Consider the following 18,223-nt stretch of genomic DNA (forward strand, 5'->3'; position numbering starts at 1 on the left):
AACACGCGAGAAGGTCCTTCTGCTTTCCAGCCGTTCCCTCGCCACGTGGTGTGGGGGAGGTTACAGGCTGAGGCTCTGGGCTCGATGTTACACAAAAAGTAACAGCTCGCTACACAGAGCTGGCACGGCAGGACGTGCAGAGCTAACTCCAGCAGACACACAGCTGCCGGGACACCCTGAAAGTCTCTCAGAACCGGAGTTCAGAGATAGCACGTTAGGCGCCAAATGTGGAAGGTATCTTTTCAGCTTTATACCGGCTAGCGCTTGTATTTCAATGCCTTAGAAAGCCCCGAGCAGCCTTGAGAGGTAGCAAGGGCGATCTAGCACTTTGGTAGCTCTAAAATCGGTACCTGAATCAGCTGCAGAGCAAATACCATCAGCAGAAGCAAAGAGGGAGAAATATAGCTCCCTGCCCGCTCAATTCCCTGCAGTTAGAAGCTTTCAAACGAGACAGACAACCAGAGATGTTCGCAGGAAAGTCGCTGAGCTGAGTGAGTGTGGCCTCTCCTCGACCATCTTTTATTAGGAGAAGGGGAAAGGGGAGGACTGGGGGTGGACCCGGGGTGAGCGGCCAATCAGACACTGCTGAAGAGTCTGAGTTACATTTGGCTTTGCCCGCGCTTGGAACAAAGGACCTCTGAGCACATGTCTTTGGGAGGGGGGAGGGGAAGCTCGGAACAGGCAGCAACAGATCCCTCCTCAGGTGGGGGCATTCCCTTTTATAATGCCCTTCTTCCTTGCAATAAAAACAGGTATCCCTGGGTTGTTCTTGGAAACTTGATTGTGCTGAGGTTTTATTTTTCTCCCTTCCACCATTTCTCTATCTTGAACGTTTAGGAGTGTTACCTGAGGGCTTTTGATTTAGATTTTTTTGGAAGGTACTCTCTCGCATAGTGGCTATCATGATCTTTGCTTCCACTTTGGCTTTTTCTTCATCCCTCCGGACATATATTTTTTGAGCTTCCCTTACTAGGTCTTGTAATGGCTTCTCATGCCAGTCTTCTATTTTTTCCAATTTTTTCCTAATATCTGGCCAGGCATGTGTGACAAAGTTAACTCTTAGCAGGGCTTGCCCTGCTAGGGACTCTGGGTCTATCCCAGAGTATTGTTTCATATTCTTTCAGAGCCTCTCCAGCCACTCAGTCGGGGTTTCTTCCTTCCCTTGCTGCCCCTCAAAGGCCTTTCTGACATTTTGTCCTCGAGGTGCCCCTTCTTTTATCCCCTTGATTATCAAGTTACGATAATCATTCATATGTCCCCTCCCAGCTTCATCATTTTGGTTCCAGTTAGGAGGTGCAATGGGCATTTTCTGATCCCCGGGTGGACCTTGTTGGTTTTCTCTTTCCCAAATTTTTATTCCAGCAATTCTAATCATTTCTCTTTCTTCTTGGGAGAATATTATTTTCATTATTGATTGCATTTCTTCCCAAGTGAAAATGTTGGGACCTAGGAACTGGTCCAACTGTTCAGCTGTACCTATGGGGTCTTCTAATAATCCTTTAATTTCCTTTTTGAAATTCCTAACCTCTGTAGAGGTTAGAGGAGCATTCACAAAGCCGGTTCCCCCTCCTCCCATAGGTACTTCTCTTAATGGAAATAAATGAATTTCTCGGCTTCCCTCTGTTTGTTTAGCAATGGAGGCATTGTTGGGCTGCCTCTGAGCCTTAATGGCACCTCTTGTATTCTGGTATGGTGCTCCTTCGTTAAGAAGAGGGTTTATTTGGGAAGAAAACACTAAACTCCCCTGGGGAAGAGGGGCAGATTCAGAGTCCGGCGCTGAAGCCGAATATTCTGCGGTGCAGAGGGTGGGGGTGGGGTGTGGCAGTGAAGCCAAATACTCCGGAGCACAGGAGGCGGGGACCGGCACTAAAGCCGGGCTTCTCAAGGCAGGAGAGGTGGGGGCTGAGGCCGGGACGTGTGACGTTCCTCTTGATTCAATTGAGGCTGCTGGGATTCCCGAGATTCCCGGGAAGGGTGGGATCCCTGGCATGGGCGGGGGCAGGGCTCCCCCCCCGCTCCATTGGGGCGGGAGGGCTGCCGGGGGAAAGACCCCCGGAGCCGGCGGAGGGGGGGCTGCCGGGGGAGAGGCCCCCGGAGCCGGCGGAGGGGGGGCTGCCGGGGGAGAGGCCCCCGGAGCCGGGGGGAGGAGGGCAGCTCCTGATCCTGGCAGCGGGGGAAGCCAAGGAGCTGGGAGGGGGGGTGCAACTCCTGGTGCTGGCGGCGGGAGCAATACTTCTAAAGGGTCCCACCCTTTTTTCTCTTCTGTTTGCTTTTCCTCTGGGGTTTCTGATATTTTAAAGACTTTGGTTCCCAGAGGTTTTGTAATTCCTGTCCAGCAAGAAGCATATTCTCCCTCCTCAGGGTGAGATGGCTCTTTTGAATTTACAAATACATTTAGAGCCTGGCAAATCCATGCCTCATCAGACCCATATTTTGGCCAGTACACATGATCAGATCTGATTTCCTTTTTTACCCACTCTTTCATGCAGAATTGAATCATTTTTACTTTATCTTTTCCTTTTGTGGAAGGATCAGTTTCCCAGTTCGCAAGTTTGACCCCAAGGGGACTGTCTTGGGGTATCTCCTCTGGCACTCTTGAACTTATTTTACCAGGTAGCTGCCCCATTTTTCCAGGAGTTCTCTATTACAGCTTACTCAAAATACCAATTTATCCCCCCCTTTGAAATACTAATTCATTCCTTTAAAACACCAATCTTCACTGCTGTAAAGTACTACCCACCCCTTCACGGTACAAAAAACAAAAAAATTATTACAGCCCACCTCCCCAAAAACAAAGTTAACTTCTAATTACACAGTCTTTTATTCACACATTCACTCCTTTTTAATATTTATTCACTCACTCATTCTTACTCACAACAGAATAATAAGGTACCTCTTTCAAGTCACTTGTTAGTATCCACCCATGGGTATGAAATAATCCTTAGGATTCTGGGTGCTCTTGGATTTCCCTCAACCCAGCACTGCTAGCATCCAACCCCAACTTCTCTTGGGGTACTTTTAGACCCTGGGTGCTCTTGGAGTTTTCCTCAACCCAGCATATGGGGGGTGTAGCTCCCACTTTGCAACCCCTTCCCTGGGACCCCGTCCCAGTCACGCCGGAAGATTCTTTCACTCCTCTTATCTCTCGCTTCGTCTCCTCGCTGGTCGCTGTTCTCGTGAACAAGACGGAACCGCAGCACTCAGAGACTGCCACATTCGCTTCGCAGATCTGGGGCAACCAGTCCGCGTCTCATTCACACACACTCATCTCCCGTAACCACCCCCTTTTTGTTTGGACAATACTTACCAGTCCTGTTGCTTTTCCAGTGTCTGTGGGATATTTGTCGAGAGCGCTCTCTTTCATTTGCTTTATTTTTGTGTCTTTCTTGTCCTCCAGGTGTTGCCCTGCTGCCACCAAACCGCGCCAGAGGATGCCAAGCAAGGGTCCTGCCAATTTGGGCAGGGGGCGCCTTACCCTCGCTTCTTGAATCCTCCCACGCTTTTCGGAGGCGAGGTGTAGATCCCGGGCGAGGCCCCAATTGTGAAAAACGAGGTTCACTCTCCTGTTAGAATTTAAAGAGTTTAATATAAAGACAATAAGAGACACATAAAATAAAGCAAAGGGATAATGGCCGGGTGCCTTGGCGCTCTGCCAAGAGCACACCTGATGCTCGAGGTGAGTCCTTTTTATACCATTTTTACTGTCTGTTCTTTATTCATATTAAAACTTTTCCAGGAATTGATCTGCATGGCCACTCCTTGGGTCCGCCTTTTTAGAGCATGCGTAGTCTTCTGCCTTGTGGTTTTATTTCTTTTGATTCTTGGGGTTGGGCCCGCTAGGTAAGAGTCGATGGTAGGGTGGATCTCTTAATTCTCCAGACAGTCAGGGCTGATTGCAGCTTTGGGCCTCTTTGCCCCCCGGACAGAGCGGTGATAGCGGCTCTCAGACCCTCCTGGCTGCCCTTTCTCCGGGTGGAGTAGCCTTTGGGCCCTTTTGTTCTCTGGACAAAGTGTTGATTAGCAGCTCCTTGGGCCTCATCCTCTGCTCCCTTGGAGGTTATCTTACTTGCTCACACTTGCTAACATTCTTGCTAAAACGAGAGAAAACTACATCCACACAGCAAAAAGCATTTCTAACATTATATAATATCTACTTTAATACTTTGCGAGAAGCCAATACTATAATATATGTTTATAACAAGGGAGATGGTCCTGAAAGGAATCGCCTTCCCGGGGTCCGGTGTCTTCCTCTCAGCTGCTGGCAGAGGAGCCCTTGCAGAAGCTGTCAGCTCTTTAGTGATGTCAGCTCTTTAGTGATATCAGCTCATGATTCCAGCTCAGCTCTGCAGGGCAGCCTCTAGGCCAAACCAGACCAGAGAGAGAGACGAGAAGGCCCGTGTGGCTGGTTCCGCACGAAGGTAGCTTTATTGTGGGTCCCCTCTGGCGAAGGGAAGCCAGGGACGAGCTCTCTCCCTACAGAGGTGAATTGGTCTTCTTTTATAGGGATACAGGGGATCAGCAAGGGGACCAATGGATTACAGAGGGTCTGGGATAGACCAATGGGTTACAGAATGATCTGCATAGGGTCTCCCAAAGGATTGTGGGTCTACTTTTCCTCACCATGACTCAAAAGTAGTCACCTTTCCAGGGAGTCCTGCTGGGCGATTGCAAAATCTTTTATCTCAGCAGACATCCCTCCAGGGCAGTGGCTGGGCATATCCCACACACAGATGTAGATTTTCACACTATCATAGAATGACTTGGGTTGGAAGGGACCTTAAAGATCATCTAATTCCAACACGTGTGTCCCTCCCCCTCCCCCCCCCACCACCATGGGCAGGGGTGTCACCCACTAGATCAGGTTGCTCAAGGCCCCATTCAACCTGGCCTTGAAATCTTCAAGGGATGGGACATCCACAACCTCTCTGGGAAACCTGTTCCAGTGGCTCACCACCATCTGAGTAAAGAATTTCTTCCTAACATCTAATCTAAATCTCTCTTCTTTTATTTTAAAACCATTACCCCTTGTCCTATCACTATCTGCCCATGTAAAAAAGTTGCTCTCCCTCATTTTTATAAGCTCCCTTCAAGTACTGAAAGGCTGCAATGAGGTCTCCCCAGAGCCTTCTCCAGACTGAACAGCCCCAACTCTCTCAGCCTGTCTTCCTAGCAGAGGTGCTCCAGCCCTCAGATCATCTTTGTGGCCCTCCTCTCAACCCGCTCTAACAGGTCCAGGTCTTTCTTGTGCTGAGGACCCCAGAGCTGGATGCAGTACTCTAGATGGGGTACCGTGAGGGCGGAGTAGAGGAGCAGAATCCCCTCCCTCAACCTGTTGGCCACTCCTCTTTTCATGCAGCCCAGGATGCAGTTGGCCTTCTGGGCTGCAAGTGCATGCTGCTGGCTCATGTTCAGCTTTTTGTCCACCAGAACCCTCAAGTCCTTCTCTGAAGGGCTTCTCTCAATGACTTCTTCTCCCAGTCTGTGCTCATGTCTGGGATTGCCCCAACCCAGGTGCATCACCTTGCACTTAGACTTGTTGAAGCTGATTAGGTTCTCATGGCCTACTTCTCAAGGTTGTCTGGGTCTCCCTGGATGGCATCCTATCTTTCTGTTGTGTCAGCTGCACCACTCAGTTTCATGTCATCTACAAACTTGCTGAGGGTGCACTCGATCCCACTGTCTATGTCATTGATAAAGATATTAAAGAGCTCCGGTCCAAGGACAGAGCCCTGAGGGACACCACTCATCACTGGCCTCTACCTGGACATAGAGCCACTGTCTATAACTCTGGCTGTCGATCCAGCCAATTCCACAATGTTCATGCAAGTTTTGTAAGGTAAACAGAGAATCTGGGTATGAAAGTTTACTTAGTCCCTGCAGAATCCAGAGGAATGGATTTTGATTAATTTTAACAAGGGAAGAAACTTTGAAAGTTTTGCAATTTGGTGACAAGTTTATCATGGTGTTTGAAGCAAAATATAGTTCCAAAACTACTATGAAATACTGGTTTTGAACTCACTTATAAAAACCAAGAGTAAGCACATTTAATAATTGATTAGAGCTGCATAAAGCTGTTCCCTACATAGTTGACCTCTGATGCATATGCCTGCCAAGTGTTAAGAAAATTTCACAACTGGCCTGTGCAGGCTGAGGAGAGAGGCTAGGATGCAAAGTATAAGATTACAAGAACAATTCTTGATTCATGCACATGAGGTGTCCCATTCAAATCGGTTCACCCCAAACGCAGTTTTACACATAGTTCTTAAACCTTTCAAGCATTCAGGCACAACATGATTTGACCAATCCCTGCTTAACACACACATGATGCTGTTTTGCAGAGCAACTATAATTCTATGGCATCATCACCATCTGCTTCTTTCTTGATCTAGATGTCCTAGTCTTGCTACAGTTAGTTATCTGTAATGCCAACTAATGGGAGGGTTTCACAGGAGTGTTTGTTAGAGGGGCTAGGATGCTGGCATTATCTTAGTAGTCCAGGGGTATCCTTTATTCTTCAAGGTGGGGCCTGTCCTCCTCCTTGCAATGAACCGGGGCCCTTTAGTCATGCTGACTTAACCATGACTATGCAGTATACAATGTAAATGATATATATCTATCTTAAGAAAGTTTATACAATTTTGTACTATAAAGACTAATTGGTGCAATAGTTAGGGAATGAGATTTTTGTTCCTAACACAAGCTATTTTGCAGTGCTGCTCATTGCTGTTTTGCCTACTTTGCAGCTATCTCACCTTGTTCATCTGTGCTAACCTAGTTTATCTGATCACTTTATTTGGCAGAGAAGGAAAGACAATGTAAAAGAAAAGTCGCTGCTTTCAGTTCTAGTGAAGTACTTGTGGTTTTTTTTCCTTGCAGCCATCTTTGTTGTTTCAACTCTTTTAAGCATAAGATTGCTCATATGCCATACTGTGTTCCTGACGTATAATGAGTTTCACAGAATCACAGAATCAATTAGGTTGGAAAAGGCCTCTGAGATCATTGAGTCCAACCTATGACCTAACACCACCATGTCAACTAGACCATGGCATTAAGTGCCACATCCAGTCTTTCCTTAAACACCTCCAGGTGTTACCAAAAATTCAGCAAAATAAAAAAACTCCTTAACACCAGCATAGCATTAAGAAGCAGGCATTCTTTATTTGGCCGGATGCAGGGGGGGATAGCTCCTCCCAAAGTTGTGCATACTGAGTACAGGAAAGTTTCTGTTTATATACTGTATTTTGCATACATATTCATTGAGTGTCCCGGACTAAACATACATGTGATAATCATTTCCCCGAATTCATGAACATATTTCCCCTCCCCTTTATGCATGTGTTCTTCTATCCTGGGGGTCTCTCTGGTGATCCCTGGTGGTCGTAGACCCCAATGTTCCAGCTGGCCTGGCTGAGTTGGCAGAACACTGAGGCTGGTGAACTTCCAGTCCTCCTTCTTACACAATGGGCATTGCACAGTTTCCATAGTCCAGTAGTTTTGGAGAACAAGCATTGTGTTAGCTCACCAGGCATAGGCCATTTATCATCTGGTAACACAGGGATGGTGACTCCACCACCTCCCTGGGCAGCCCATTCTAATGTCTAATCACCCTTTCTGTGAAGAAATTCCTCCTGATGTCCAACCTAAACCTCCCCTGGTGCAGCTTGAGACTATGTCCTCTCCTCTTGTCACTGGTTGCCTGGGAGAAAAGGCCGACCCCCACCTGGCTGCAACCTCCTTTCAGGAAATTGTAGAGAACAATAAGGTCTCCCCCGAGTCTCCTCTTCTCCAGGCTAAACAACCCCAGCTCCCTCAGCCACTCCTCATAGGACATGTGCTCCAGACCCTTTGCCATTTTTGTTGCCCTTCAGCTTGATGTCTCTCTTCAGGCCTGTCCTCATGGAGGTTTCTCATGAGAGGAATGTGAAATTGAACTTTTTCTCTCAGGGAGAACTTATTTAGCAAGAACCCCCATGCAAGTGTCCTGACCTAGGTGCAGCACCTTGCACTTGGTCTTGTTAAACCTCATGAGATTCCCATGGGCCCACTTCTCGAGTTTGTCCAGGTCCCTCTGGATGATGTCCCATCCTTCAGGTGTGTTAACAGCACCACTCAGCTTGAAGTCATCTACAAATTTTTCTGAGAGTGTACCCTATCCCTTTGTCTATGTCATTAATGAAGATATTAAATAGCACTGGTCCCAATACGGACTCCTGAGGGACACCACTTGTCACTGATATCCATTGGGACTCTGAGCCATTGACCACTACCCTTTGGATGCGACTGTCCAACCAATAACTTATCCACTGAACAGTCCACTCATTGCATCCATCTCTCTCTGATTTAGAGAGAAGGATGTTGTGGCGGACCATGTCAAAGACTTTACAGAAGTCCAGATGACATCTGTAGCTCTTCCCTTGTCCACGGATTTAGTCACTCCATCATAGAAGGCCACTGGGTTGGTCAGGCAGGACTTGCCCTTGGCGAAGCTGTACTGGTTGTCTTGAACGACCTCTCTGTCCTCCATGTGTCTTAGCAGAGCTTCTAGGAGAATCTGTTCCATGATCTTCCCAGGCACAGAGGTGAGACTAACAGGTAAGTTGTAATGCTAGGTTTAAGTTAGCAAGCAGCAGCTTTCCCTGAGAGCTCAGCAGAGCTGCTTAGGGCAGTGCGACCATAGTTGCCCTCTCATTGTCCATTTCAGACTGCTCCATGGTTTTGCTCCGGCAGTTATCAGCGTTACAACCAGTGATGGCAAAGGAGGAGAGAAGGGTCTCCTCATGAGGGTTTAAGAGGATCTTTTAATAGTTACATCTTGTCCCAGCAATCCCCAGAGGCAGAGAGACCTTGTGATCTGGGTGCAGGGGGGTTTTCTCAGGGGCTCAGGGGTGGTACATGGGCGGGGTTGGGGTACAGGAACCAATAAGGAGAGCCCAAGGGGGTGGCCAGGGCTAGGGGCAGGGGAACGTGGGGAGGGAACAATGTAAAAGGCATTTAATAAATGAATCAGTGGGAAATACAAGACCACAGTCAGTAGTTCCCAGGGTCCTCCTTTCTACGCTTTTTAAAAATGGGTACAATGTTTCCCTTTTCCCAGTCACCTGGGACTTCCCCTGACTGGCATGACTTTTCAAATATCATGGAGACTGGCTTGGCAACTACATCAGCCAATTCCTTCAGGACTCTGGGATGCATCTCATTGGGTCCCATAGACTTATATATGTTTGGGTTCCTCAGGTGGTCATGAATCTGATCTTTACTTACAGTGGGAAACACTTTGCTCCCCCAATCCATCTTGCAGTCCATCCACTCAAGAGATGTGTGAAGAGAGGTTGCCAGTGAAGACTGAGGCAAAAAAATTGTTGAGTACCACAGCCTTCTCCTCATCTATTGCTACCAGCTTTCCAGCATTGCTTATCAAGGTATTCCTTCTTTGACCTTCCTTTTCTGGCTGACATACCTGTAGAAGCCCTTCCTGTTATTCTTTGCGTCTCTTGCCAAATTCAGTTCCAGCTTTGCCTTGGCCTTTCTCACCCCATCCCTACACAATCGTACTTCTTCTCTATACTCTTCTCAGGTCACCTGTCTTTGTTTCCACTGCCTGTGCATTTGATTCTTTAGTTTGACAAGCAAGTTCTGACTCAGCCATGCCCGTCTCATCTTCCTTGCCCAATTTCTTGCTCCTGGGGATCGCTAGCTCTTGCGCTCTATAGAAGACTTCCTTTAAGATCTGCCAGCTCAGTTCCACTCCCTTGTCTCCAAGGGCAGTTTCCCAGGGGATCCTATTGACTAGCTCCTTGAAGAGCTGGAAGTTTGCTTTCCTAAAGTTCAGGGACCTTACTTTACTCCTTACCTGACCCATGTCCCTCTGGATGGCAAACTCCACCAGTGCATGATCACTGCAGCCCAGGCTGCCTCCAATCTTGATGAGCCCGATAGAGTTTGCTTACATTGGTGACCATCAGATCCAGTATCTCATCCCCTCTGGTAGGGCTGTCTGTTACCTGGCTCAAGAAGTTATCCTCCATGCATTCCAGGAGTCTCCTGGATTGCCTACAGCTTGCCATGCTACTTTTCCAGCAGATATTGGTGTGGTTGAAGTCCCCCAGCGGGACAAGAGCCTGCAAGCACAATGCCTCCTGTAGCTGGAGCAAGAAGGCTTCATCAATAGGCTCCCCTTGGTCAGGCAGCCTGTAGTAAACACCAACCACAGGGTTCCCTTTGTTGCCTCGGTCTCTGATTCTTACCCACAGGCTTTCAACCTGCTCATGGCTGCTCTTCAGAGACAACTCTACACACTCAATCCATCTCTTGATGTAGAGGACAACCCCTCCACCTCTCCCTCCCTTGTCTCTTCTGAACAGCCTGTAGCCATCCATAGTTGCATTCTAGTCATGGGATTCATCCCACAAAGTTTCAGTAATGGCAACAAGATCGTAACTTTCTAGCAGCTCAGTGGCTTCCAATTCCTCCTGTTTGTTGCCCATGCTGGGTGCACTGCTGTAAAGGAACCTCAGCTGGGCTGTCGGCTGTGTCGCCTTCCTAGAGGAACACCCCTTAATTCCTTTGAGATGTTTTCCTGGTGTTTTCCTGTAGATATAAGTGAAAAAACAACTTACTAACAACAGCAACAAGCAAAAAAACCCCAGTAAATAATCATTAGATACAAAATTGCTAAATCTCACAAACCCCACAGGAACAAAGAGACACCCAAAATGGCTGGGTACAGTTCCCTTCCAAGATGGTGGCCCCCACTGCTGACCGCATGTAGGGAGACAAAAGGAAAATGGTGTCAGGACAATCCCATTATTGATAGAAGTGCTTCTTGGGGCATCCCATTCCCTGCTGTTTGTATGTATACCCTGTGTTTTCTGCTCTCCCACACCAAATCCAGCACAAAGTTACTTTATCTGATGTTTGAATATTTCTAAGTGTCAGAGAAAATATTTTGGTGTTTTTAAAGCAAAAAATTTATTTTGTCTTTTCTGACACTTTTATATATATATATAGGTTCTTACAACTTCTCTTATGCGAAGAGTTAAGTTTTTGTTGCTTCCACTAATCAGGATGCCCTGAAATTTAAGAAAAGGAAATCTAATTGAAAGGGTACAGATTTTGTAAAACTACCTGGAAACTTTTGTGTTTACTTGGGAAAGCTCAGCAGACATTTGAGAGAGCAGCTTTTGCATTAAATGCTTATTGTGTGGGCTTTTTTGCTTCTAAGATAAAGGGCAACAAATCTGTCCTCTCTTGACTTCTTCTAAAATGTCTTGCCTTTCATCAAGGAGGGAATAGAAAAATCAATGTCTATGTTTTCCTTCAGAAAAAAAGAGAGAATTATGTGAGGAGGAGCACCTTTTCTACCTTTTCCACATTCTTCTCCCCAAAAGAACAAAAAGCTATTAATGTTATATACACAGTATACATATATATGCACTATATATATGTGTATTTATGTGTATGGATGTATGCATGTGTACAAACATGCATTCACATATAAAGCCAAGACTGAGGAAATATTTTAATCAAGATTATTTCAGCAGCAAACATGCAGTGACTTGAAACGTGCTATATTTCTGCCTTTGAACTCTGGATTTTTGTAGTGAAGAATCTTGAATACATCCACTTGGGGTTGTGCATTCTGACAGAACATATATAACTCCACTTCTGCATTTGCCGTTGTGTAGTTTGAGGGAATATTTTTCATCTATCTTGATATTTTACATTGAAGATACAGTTGTCTTATTTTTTGTTTGATATAACTTCTGTAAATTCTTAAAAGTGTGTAAAATTTACATTTAAACTTTGGTTTAATTATTCTCAGGTTGATAGTGAATACCATCGCATTTGGCTATCAGTAAACCGAAATGAAAACAAAATTGCATTCCAGAATAGTGTATTCCTAGCTACCCATTATGTGATTGTGTGCCGGTGCTTATTCAGTTCCTACAATACTGTAAAGCATAATTAACCTCAAATTGGCCAAATACTTATTACTTTTTAAAGCATTTGCATGTCTTAAAACAGTCTTAGTGTAAATGACCAAAATACAGGTTTATAATTAATAAATATAGTTATTTTGCAAACTTGATTTTCCTTGACATTTTTCTTGTATAGTAAGATACTGTTTTCATTGACCACCCATTATTTCATAGTAAAGGATGGAGGTGAAAGATCAGTCTGTGTCACCTTTGGCTTCTTCTTTTTTGTGAAAGCAATGGCAATCCTGATTGTGACAGAAAGCTATCTAGAGTTTGGACTCGAATCAGGTAACTCCTTTCTTCAGGGTTTGCAATAGCTCTAGTGATTACATTACCTGAAAAGTTAATTTTAAGCAGCTTAGGTGGTCTTGAGAATATCTGTATTTAAATAAACTCTATATGTAATGCACTTGTAGGAAATATTGCTTTGGAATGTCAGTTCTGAAGGATATCCTGTATATTTTCCTTGCTTTGTTTTAAATGATGTCATCTTTACCTGGGTTGTTTGCTTTGCTAACTATATTTACTTCCCAGTTTTATTTTTAACCCATTTTTGCCTTTGTTGTGGGATGACACTGGCTGGATGCCAAGCAGCCACCAAAGCCGTTCAGTCACTCTCCTCTGCAGCTGGACAGAGGAGAGAAAATTTAACAAAGGGTTCATGGGTTGAGATAAGGACCAGGAGGGATCTCTCATCAAATATCATCACAGACAAAACAGGCTTGAATTAGAGATATGAAGTGAATTTATTGCTAACAAAATCAGAGCAGGATAATGAGAAGTAAAATAAAACCCTTAAAACCACCTCCCCCCCACCCCTCCCTCCTTCCATCTCTACCTCCTGCACCAGTGGAGCAAGGAGGCAGGGAATGGGGGTTATGGTCAGTTCATCACCCAAGGCTTCTCCTGCTGCTCAGGGAGAGGAGTTGTTCCCCTGCTGTACCATGGGGTCCCTCCCACAGGAGACAGTTCTCCATGAACTTCTCCAACGTGAGTCCATCTCATGAGCAACAGTTCTCTGCAAACTGCTGCAACGTGAGTCCATCCCACAGGCAACAGTACCCCTCAGACTGCTACAGCGTGAGTTACTCTTCCACAGGGTGCAGTCCTTCAAGGACAGGCTGCTCCAGCATGGGAGCAGGGCCCCTCTCTCCACAGGTCTCCTATGTGCTCACAGCCTCCTCCAGGCATCCACCTGCTCTGGAATGGGGGTCCTCCAAAGGCTGCAGGTGGATATCTGCATCCCTGTGGCCCTCCATGGGCTGCAGGGGGATATTCTGCTTCACCATGGTGTTCACCACGGGCTGCAGAGGAATCTCAGCTCTGGCGCCTGGAGCACCTCCTTCCCCTCCTTCTCCACTGACCTTGGTGTCTGCATAGCTGTTCTTCTCACATGTTCTCACTCCGCTCTTCTCTGGCTGAAATTAAAACTGCGCAACAACCTTTTTTTGGTTTATATTTCTTCTTCAATATGTTATCACAGAGGCATTACCACCATTTCTGATTGGCCCAGCCTTGGCCAGCAGCACGTCCATCTTTGGAGCCACCAGACATTGGCTCTGCTGGACATGGAAGAAGCTTCTAGCAGCTTCTCACAGGAGCCACCCCTGTAGCCCCCCCCCCCCCCCGCTGCCAAAAAACAGGCCATGCAAAACCAATATACCTTGCATAGTAAAGTCAAGCTCCTCTACTGAAAAAGTTACTTACTTTCTTAAAAATGAATGTTCTACTCAGATTTATGAAATGTACAAATATCAGAAATGTTTTCAAAGACTTAATAATTGAGTTTTATTGCATTGTTACATACTAGTTAGCACATGAAAGAGCTATGCTAGACATAATTTGTTGTTAATAATAATAATGATGCTTGTCAAAAAATTTTTACAGTATGTCCTGTTACCTAGAATTTAAAAAAAAAAGAGATTTTATATTTGTACTTTGATATTATACATATGATTTATGTCTCTGCAGGATTCTCAAATTTTTCAGAAAGTGCTATGCAGTTTCTTGAAAAGCAAGGTTTGGAATCCCAGTAAGTTTCTGGAAATACACTGGTCTTCATTATGTTGCATTTATAACTGAACCATATGGATTTTCTTAGCAAGCATTTGTCTTGCATGTTTTGCTCTTCTACGCAGTTATAAACTCTGTATTAATGTGAAGAGGTGGATTAATGAAAATGTTCCATAAATATTTACCAAGTAACTTAAGTTGCATTTGTGTATTTCCTTTTTATTCCAAAATTATTCCAGTCCATAAAACACAGTTAAAAACTATAAAAGTATTTCTCATGGTACTTCTTAAACAGTCCCTTCAGATTTGAAAAGATTGCTTAAAACAGGAGAAAAGTATATTTTGCAGTTCCTGTGGTATGCAGGAGGATGAGAGTACAAAAGCTACAATAAAAATGGAATTAGGAGTAAATTTTTACTTTTTACTTTCAGTCATGTTTTCAGGCTATAATAGTATTTTCCTCTTGGCGAGCACATCTGCTTGCTACAGTGCATCCAAATTTTGTATAGAGTGACACAGCTTATGATGTTGCTTATATATACAATCACTGTCATAGACAGCCTCTGTGTATTTTAAATGGAATTCTGTTACAATCCTTGCCTTAAACCCATGATCTAAAATGCTTGTATGTGGTATGTCATCACTGTGGGAATATAAATTCAAATTTCTTGTTTGGAAATTCTCAAGTATTGTATAAGAATTATAGTATTTTCTTTGTTTGTGAGGAACAGAAGTTTAAAATATATACTTAGATTAATATGTCATTTATAGATATGGATATTTAATGAGAAAGAAACCCTTCATCTGAATCATATGTGTTTCTTAACCTTTCTTTCCTCTGCTTTTCATAAACTATTCTGAATTTACTAATTTCTGTATTAATTTTTCTGTTTGTGTCCATTTCCTTTTAGACATTCACAGTGCTTTGGCTGTTTACAGCAGTGGTTGAGTTGATGATGGTGTCTCTTGGTAGTTTGAATGGCATAACTTAAAAATAAAAATTTTCCTTTGACCAGTTGAAATGTATCTGTTCTTCTATTAAAAGTACAATGATTGAATTCATTCCACTATCTATTTTTATTGCATAAATTGTAAATCACAATATAAAATTAGCCTTTTTGATGTTTATTTTTGCTCTGATAACAAATTTAACATCTTGTAGGAAAGAGCTTAGGTTTTGGTTTTCTTATACTGAAGAGCTTTTTATTCTTTTTAGTAAATAAATAGGTGGCTTGCTTGGTTTTTATTTCAATTTGATTAACTGTTAGATACTGTTGATTTGAATGCAGTTTCTGATATCCCCCCCCCCCCCCCCCCATGTTTATTTCCTTTCTTTTCTTTTAGGGGTCCTGTGTCTAAACTAACCTTCAAATTGTTCCTGGCTGTTCTGTGTTCACTTATTGGTGCTTTTTTGACATTCCCTGGCTTGCGACTGGCTCAAATGCATCTTGATGCTCTGAATTTAGCAACAGAAAAAATAACACAGTAAGAAAATATATATACATAGGTATACGCTACTCAGTCTTAAATCTCAGTTTAAGGTCTGAAAATGAAAAAAATCGAACAATTAAGAAGGTAGTGGCTGACTAAGAATTCTGTTGCTGCCTGTTTTTCATATCTCCAGAAGATTTGTGACATGCCTCTTTGTGCTCAACCTGACCTCTGCCAATCTATTACATTCTTTGTCTCAAAAGTGGAATATGAGTTAAAGCAGCATTCCTTTTCTTTCCTTGTGTGAGAGATCCACCATGAATGTTTCTACTTCCTGTTTCCTTTCCCCCCAACCTTTTTGGAAATTAAAATGACTGACTGGAAAAAGAGGTGCAGACAGATTTTTGTTTTTCTTCTAGATGGCCCTTTGTTAATAAAATTAGGTTAAATGCAAAGAAAAAAACAGAAAATGAATAGCTTCAGAAAGGCAGTCAAGTTGAAACACATTAAAAGGGAACCTCAGTAATCTAAAACTCAGTAAAAACTTCTGTTAATAAATATCGAATTTAGACTAAGATATAGGAAATGCATTCAATTATTAAAGTGCTAAAATGAAAAGTAAATTTAAATTGTCCTTTAAAGTATCTCAGTATTTCTTGCATTGTGATGACCCAGAATATATAATAAGTCTCAGAGGTTAGTACAAGTTTAAAGGAACATTTTCATTTTCAGCTGTTGTTGAATTTAGAAGTAAAATGTTCTCTTATATTTAACTATTTCTCTTCAGCATTCTCTGGTTGAGGAAACAACTCTAAATGTCTTTCATAGATCATAACCTCTGAATATTTAATGCAGAATAATGACACAAATTCTGCAGTATAGGCCATTGTGATCATTTAGGTGGGCCACTTTCATAAGAGAACCATTAGATTTTCTCATATGTAAATTATTTCTCCTCAAACTGAAGTGTATTTTTTTTCCAAAAAATGCCCTGTTTAAAAAATTAAACTATGTTTAAAATGTATCCTTTACTCTTGATAAATTGTTAACTAATTACTTTGTATTAGATTTGGGCTCTCATTCTAGATGAATACATCCAATTACAGCTGCAAGCTACTGACTGTTGTATCTGTTGTTAAGCTTCAGTCTGTGTAGAGTCACCTCTTAAACTTCTGAGTTTTTAATTTTTATGGTTTTCAATATTTTAAAATTTCTTGTGCCTCTTCTGTAACTATCCTCTAATTTTCCAACATCTATCTTGATCTGGGCACAGGAGATCTCAGGCAGAAATATAAAATAAAAAGAGTTTTTAAAAATATGTGAATAGCAAAAGGCAGTGCCGAAATAACATTGGCCCATTACAGGATGAGGATGGTCACCTCAAAGAGGGACATGGACAAGGCTGAGATGTTTAATGCTTTCTTCGCTTCAGTCTTCAACATTGGTGATGGGCTCTGGGACCCCCAGAGCACTGAGCTGGAGGACCCTGACTGTGAGAATGATCAACTCTCAGTTGACTCTGAACTTGTGTGGGATCTGCTGCTCTTTTTTTCTTAAGAAAAAGAGACAAAAAAATAACAAAGACAGAGGAAAATAAAACCCAAGAAAGGCAATCCTCAAAGAGATGGCTGATGTCATCACAAAGCCTCTCTTGATCATTTTTGAGAGGTCTTGGAAATCCAGAGAGGTCTCAGCTGACTGGAAGCTGGCGAACATTGTCCCTATTTTCAAGAAGGGCAAGAAAGAGCCCCCCGGAAACTACGTGCCTATCAGTCTCACTTCAGTGCCTGGTAAAATAATGGAAAAGATTATTCTGAGAAGTCTTAAAAAACACATGGAGGACAATGCAGTCATCAGTCATAACCACCACAACTTCATGAGGGGAAAGTCCTGCTTGTCAAACCTGATTTCCTTCTATGACAGGGTAACCCATCTAGTTGATCTAGGAAAGCCATTAGATGTAATCTTTTTGGACTTCAGGAAAACTTTTGATGCTGTCTCCCACAGGATCCTTCTGGACAAAATGTCCAGCACACAGCTGAATAACTGTATTGCACGATGAGTCAGCAACTGGCTCATGGGTCAGCACAAAGAGTTATAGCAAGTGGGGTTACATCAGGCTGGCACCAGTCACTAGTGGGGTTCTGCAGGGCTCTATCTTAGGCCCAGTTCTTTTCAACATTAACTACTTGGACACAGGACTTGAAGGAATACTAAGTAAGTTTGCTGATGACACTAATTTGGGAGGAGCTGTCGACTCCCTTGAGGGCAGAGAAGCCTTGCAGAGAGACCTCGACAAATTAGAGGGCTGGACAATCACCAACTGTATGAAGTTTAACAAGGGCAAGTGCCAGAATCTGCACCTGAGATGGGGCAACCCTGGATGTGTGTATAGACTGTGGAACAAGAGACTGGAGAGCAGCTGCAGAAAGGGACCTGGGGTCCTGGTTGATGGCAAGTTGAATATGAGTCAGTAGTGCCTTGGCAGCCAGGAGGGCCAACTGTGTCCTGTCCTGGGGTGCATCAAGCATAGCATCACCAGCCGGTCAAGGGAGTTGATTGTCCCACTCTGCTCTGCACTGGTGTGGCCTCACCTCGAGTCCTGTGTGCAGTTTTGGTCACTGCAATATAAGAAAGACATTAAGATTAAGGAGCATCTGAAGGAGGGCCATGAGGACGGTGAAGGGTCTGCAGGGGAAGCAGTATGAGGAGTGGCTGAGGTTCACTTGGTTTATTCACCCTGGAGGGACTGAGGGGAGATCTCATTGCTGTCTTCAACATCCTCATGAGGGGAAGTGGAG

At 43.8% G+C, this 18,223-nt stretch overlaps 1 protein-coding gene across 1 annotated transcript in view; it reads left to right on the plus strand.

The window, feature by feature from the left end:
• LOC309584566 (transmembrane protein 161B-like) overlaps positions 1–18,223 on the plus strand; it is a gene marked incomplete at its 3' end in the record, with an annotated part of 152,036 nt that overhangs the window by 118,594 nt on the left and 15,219 nt on the right. Inside the window, exons 6-8 of the mRNA XM_082300648.1 lie at positions 12,115–12,266; positions 13,950–14,010; positions 15,336–15,476. Of these exons, the coding sequence (XP_082156774.1) occupies positions 12,115–12,266; positions 13,950–14,010; positions 15,336–15,476 (354 nt within the window). The remainder of the gene's footprint in view (positions 1–12,114; positions 12,267–13,949; positions 14,011–15,335; positions 15,477–18,223) is intronic.

This window comes from Coloeus monedula (genome assembly GCF_965178545.1).
Source record: "Coloeus monedula genome assembly, chromosome: W".
NCBI classification, from domain to species: domain Eukaryota; kingdom Metazoa; phylum Chordata; class Aves; order Passeriformes; family Corvidae; genus Coloeus; species Coloeus monedula.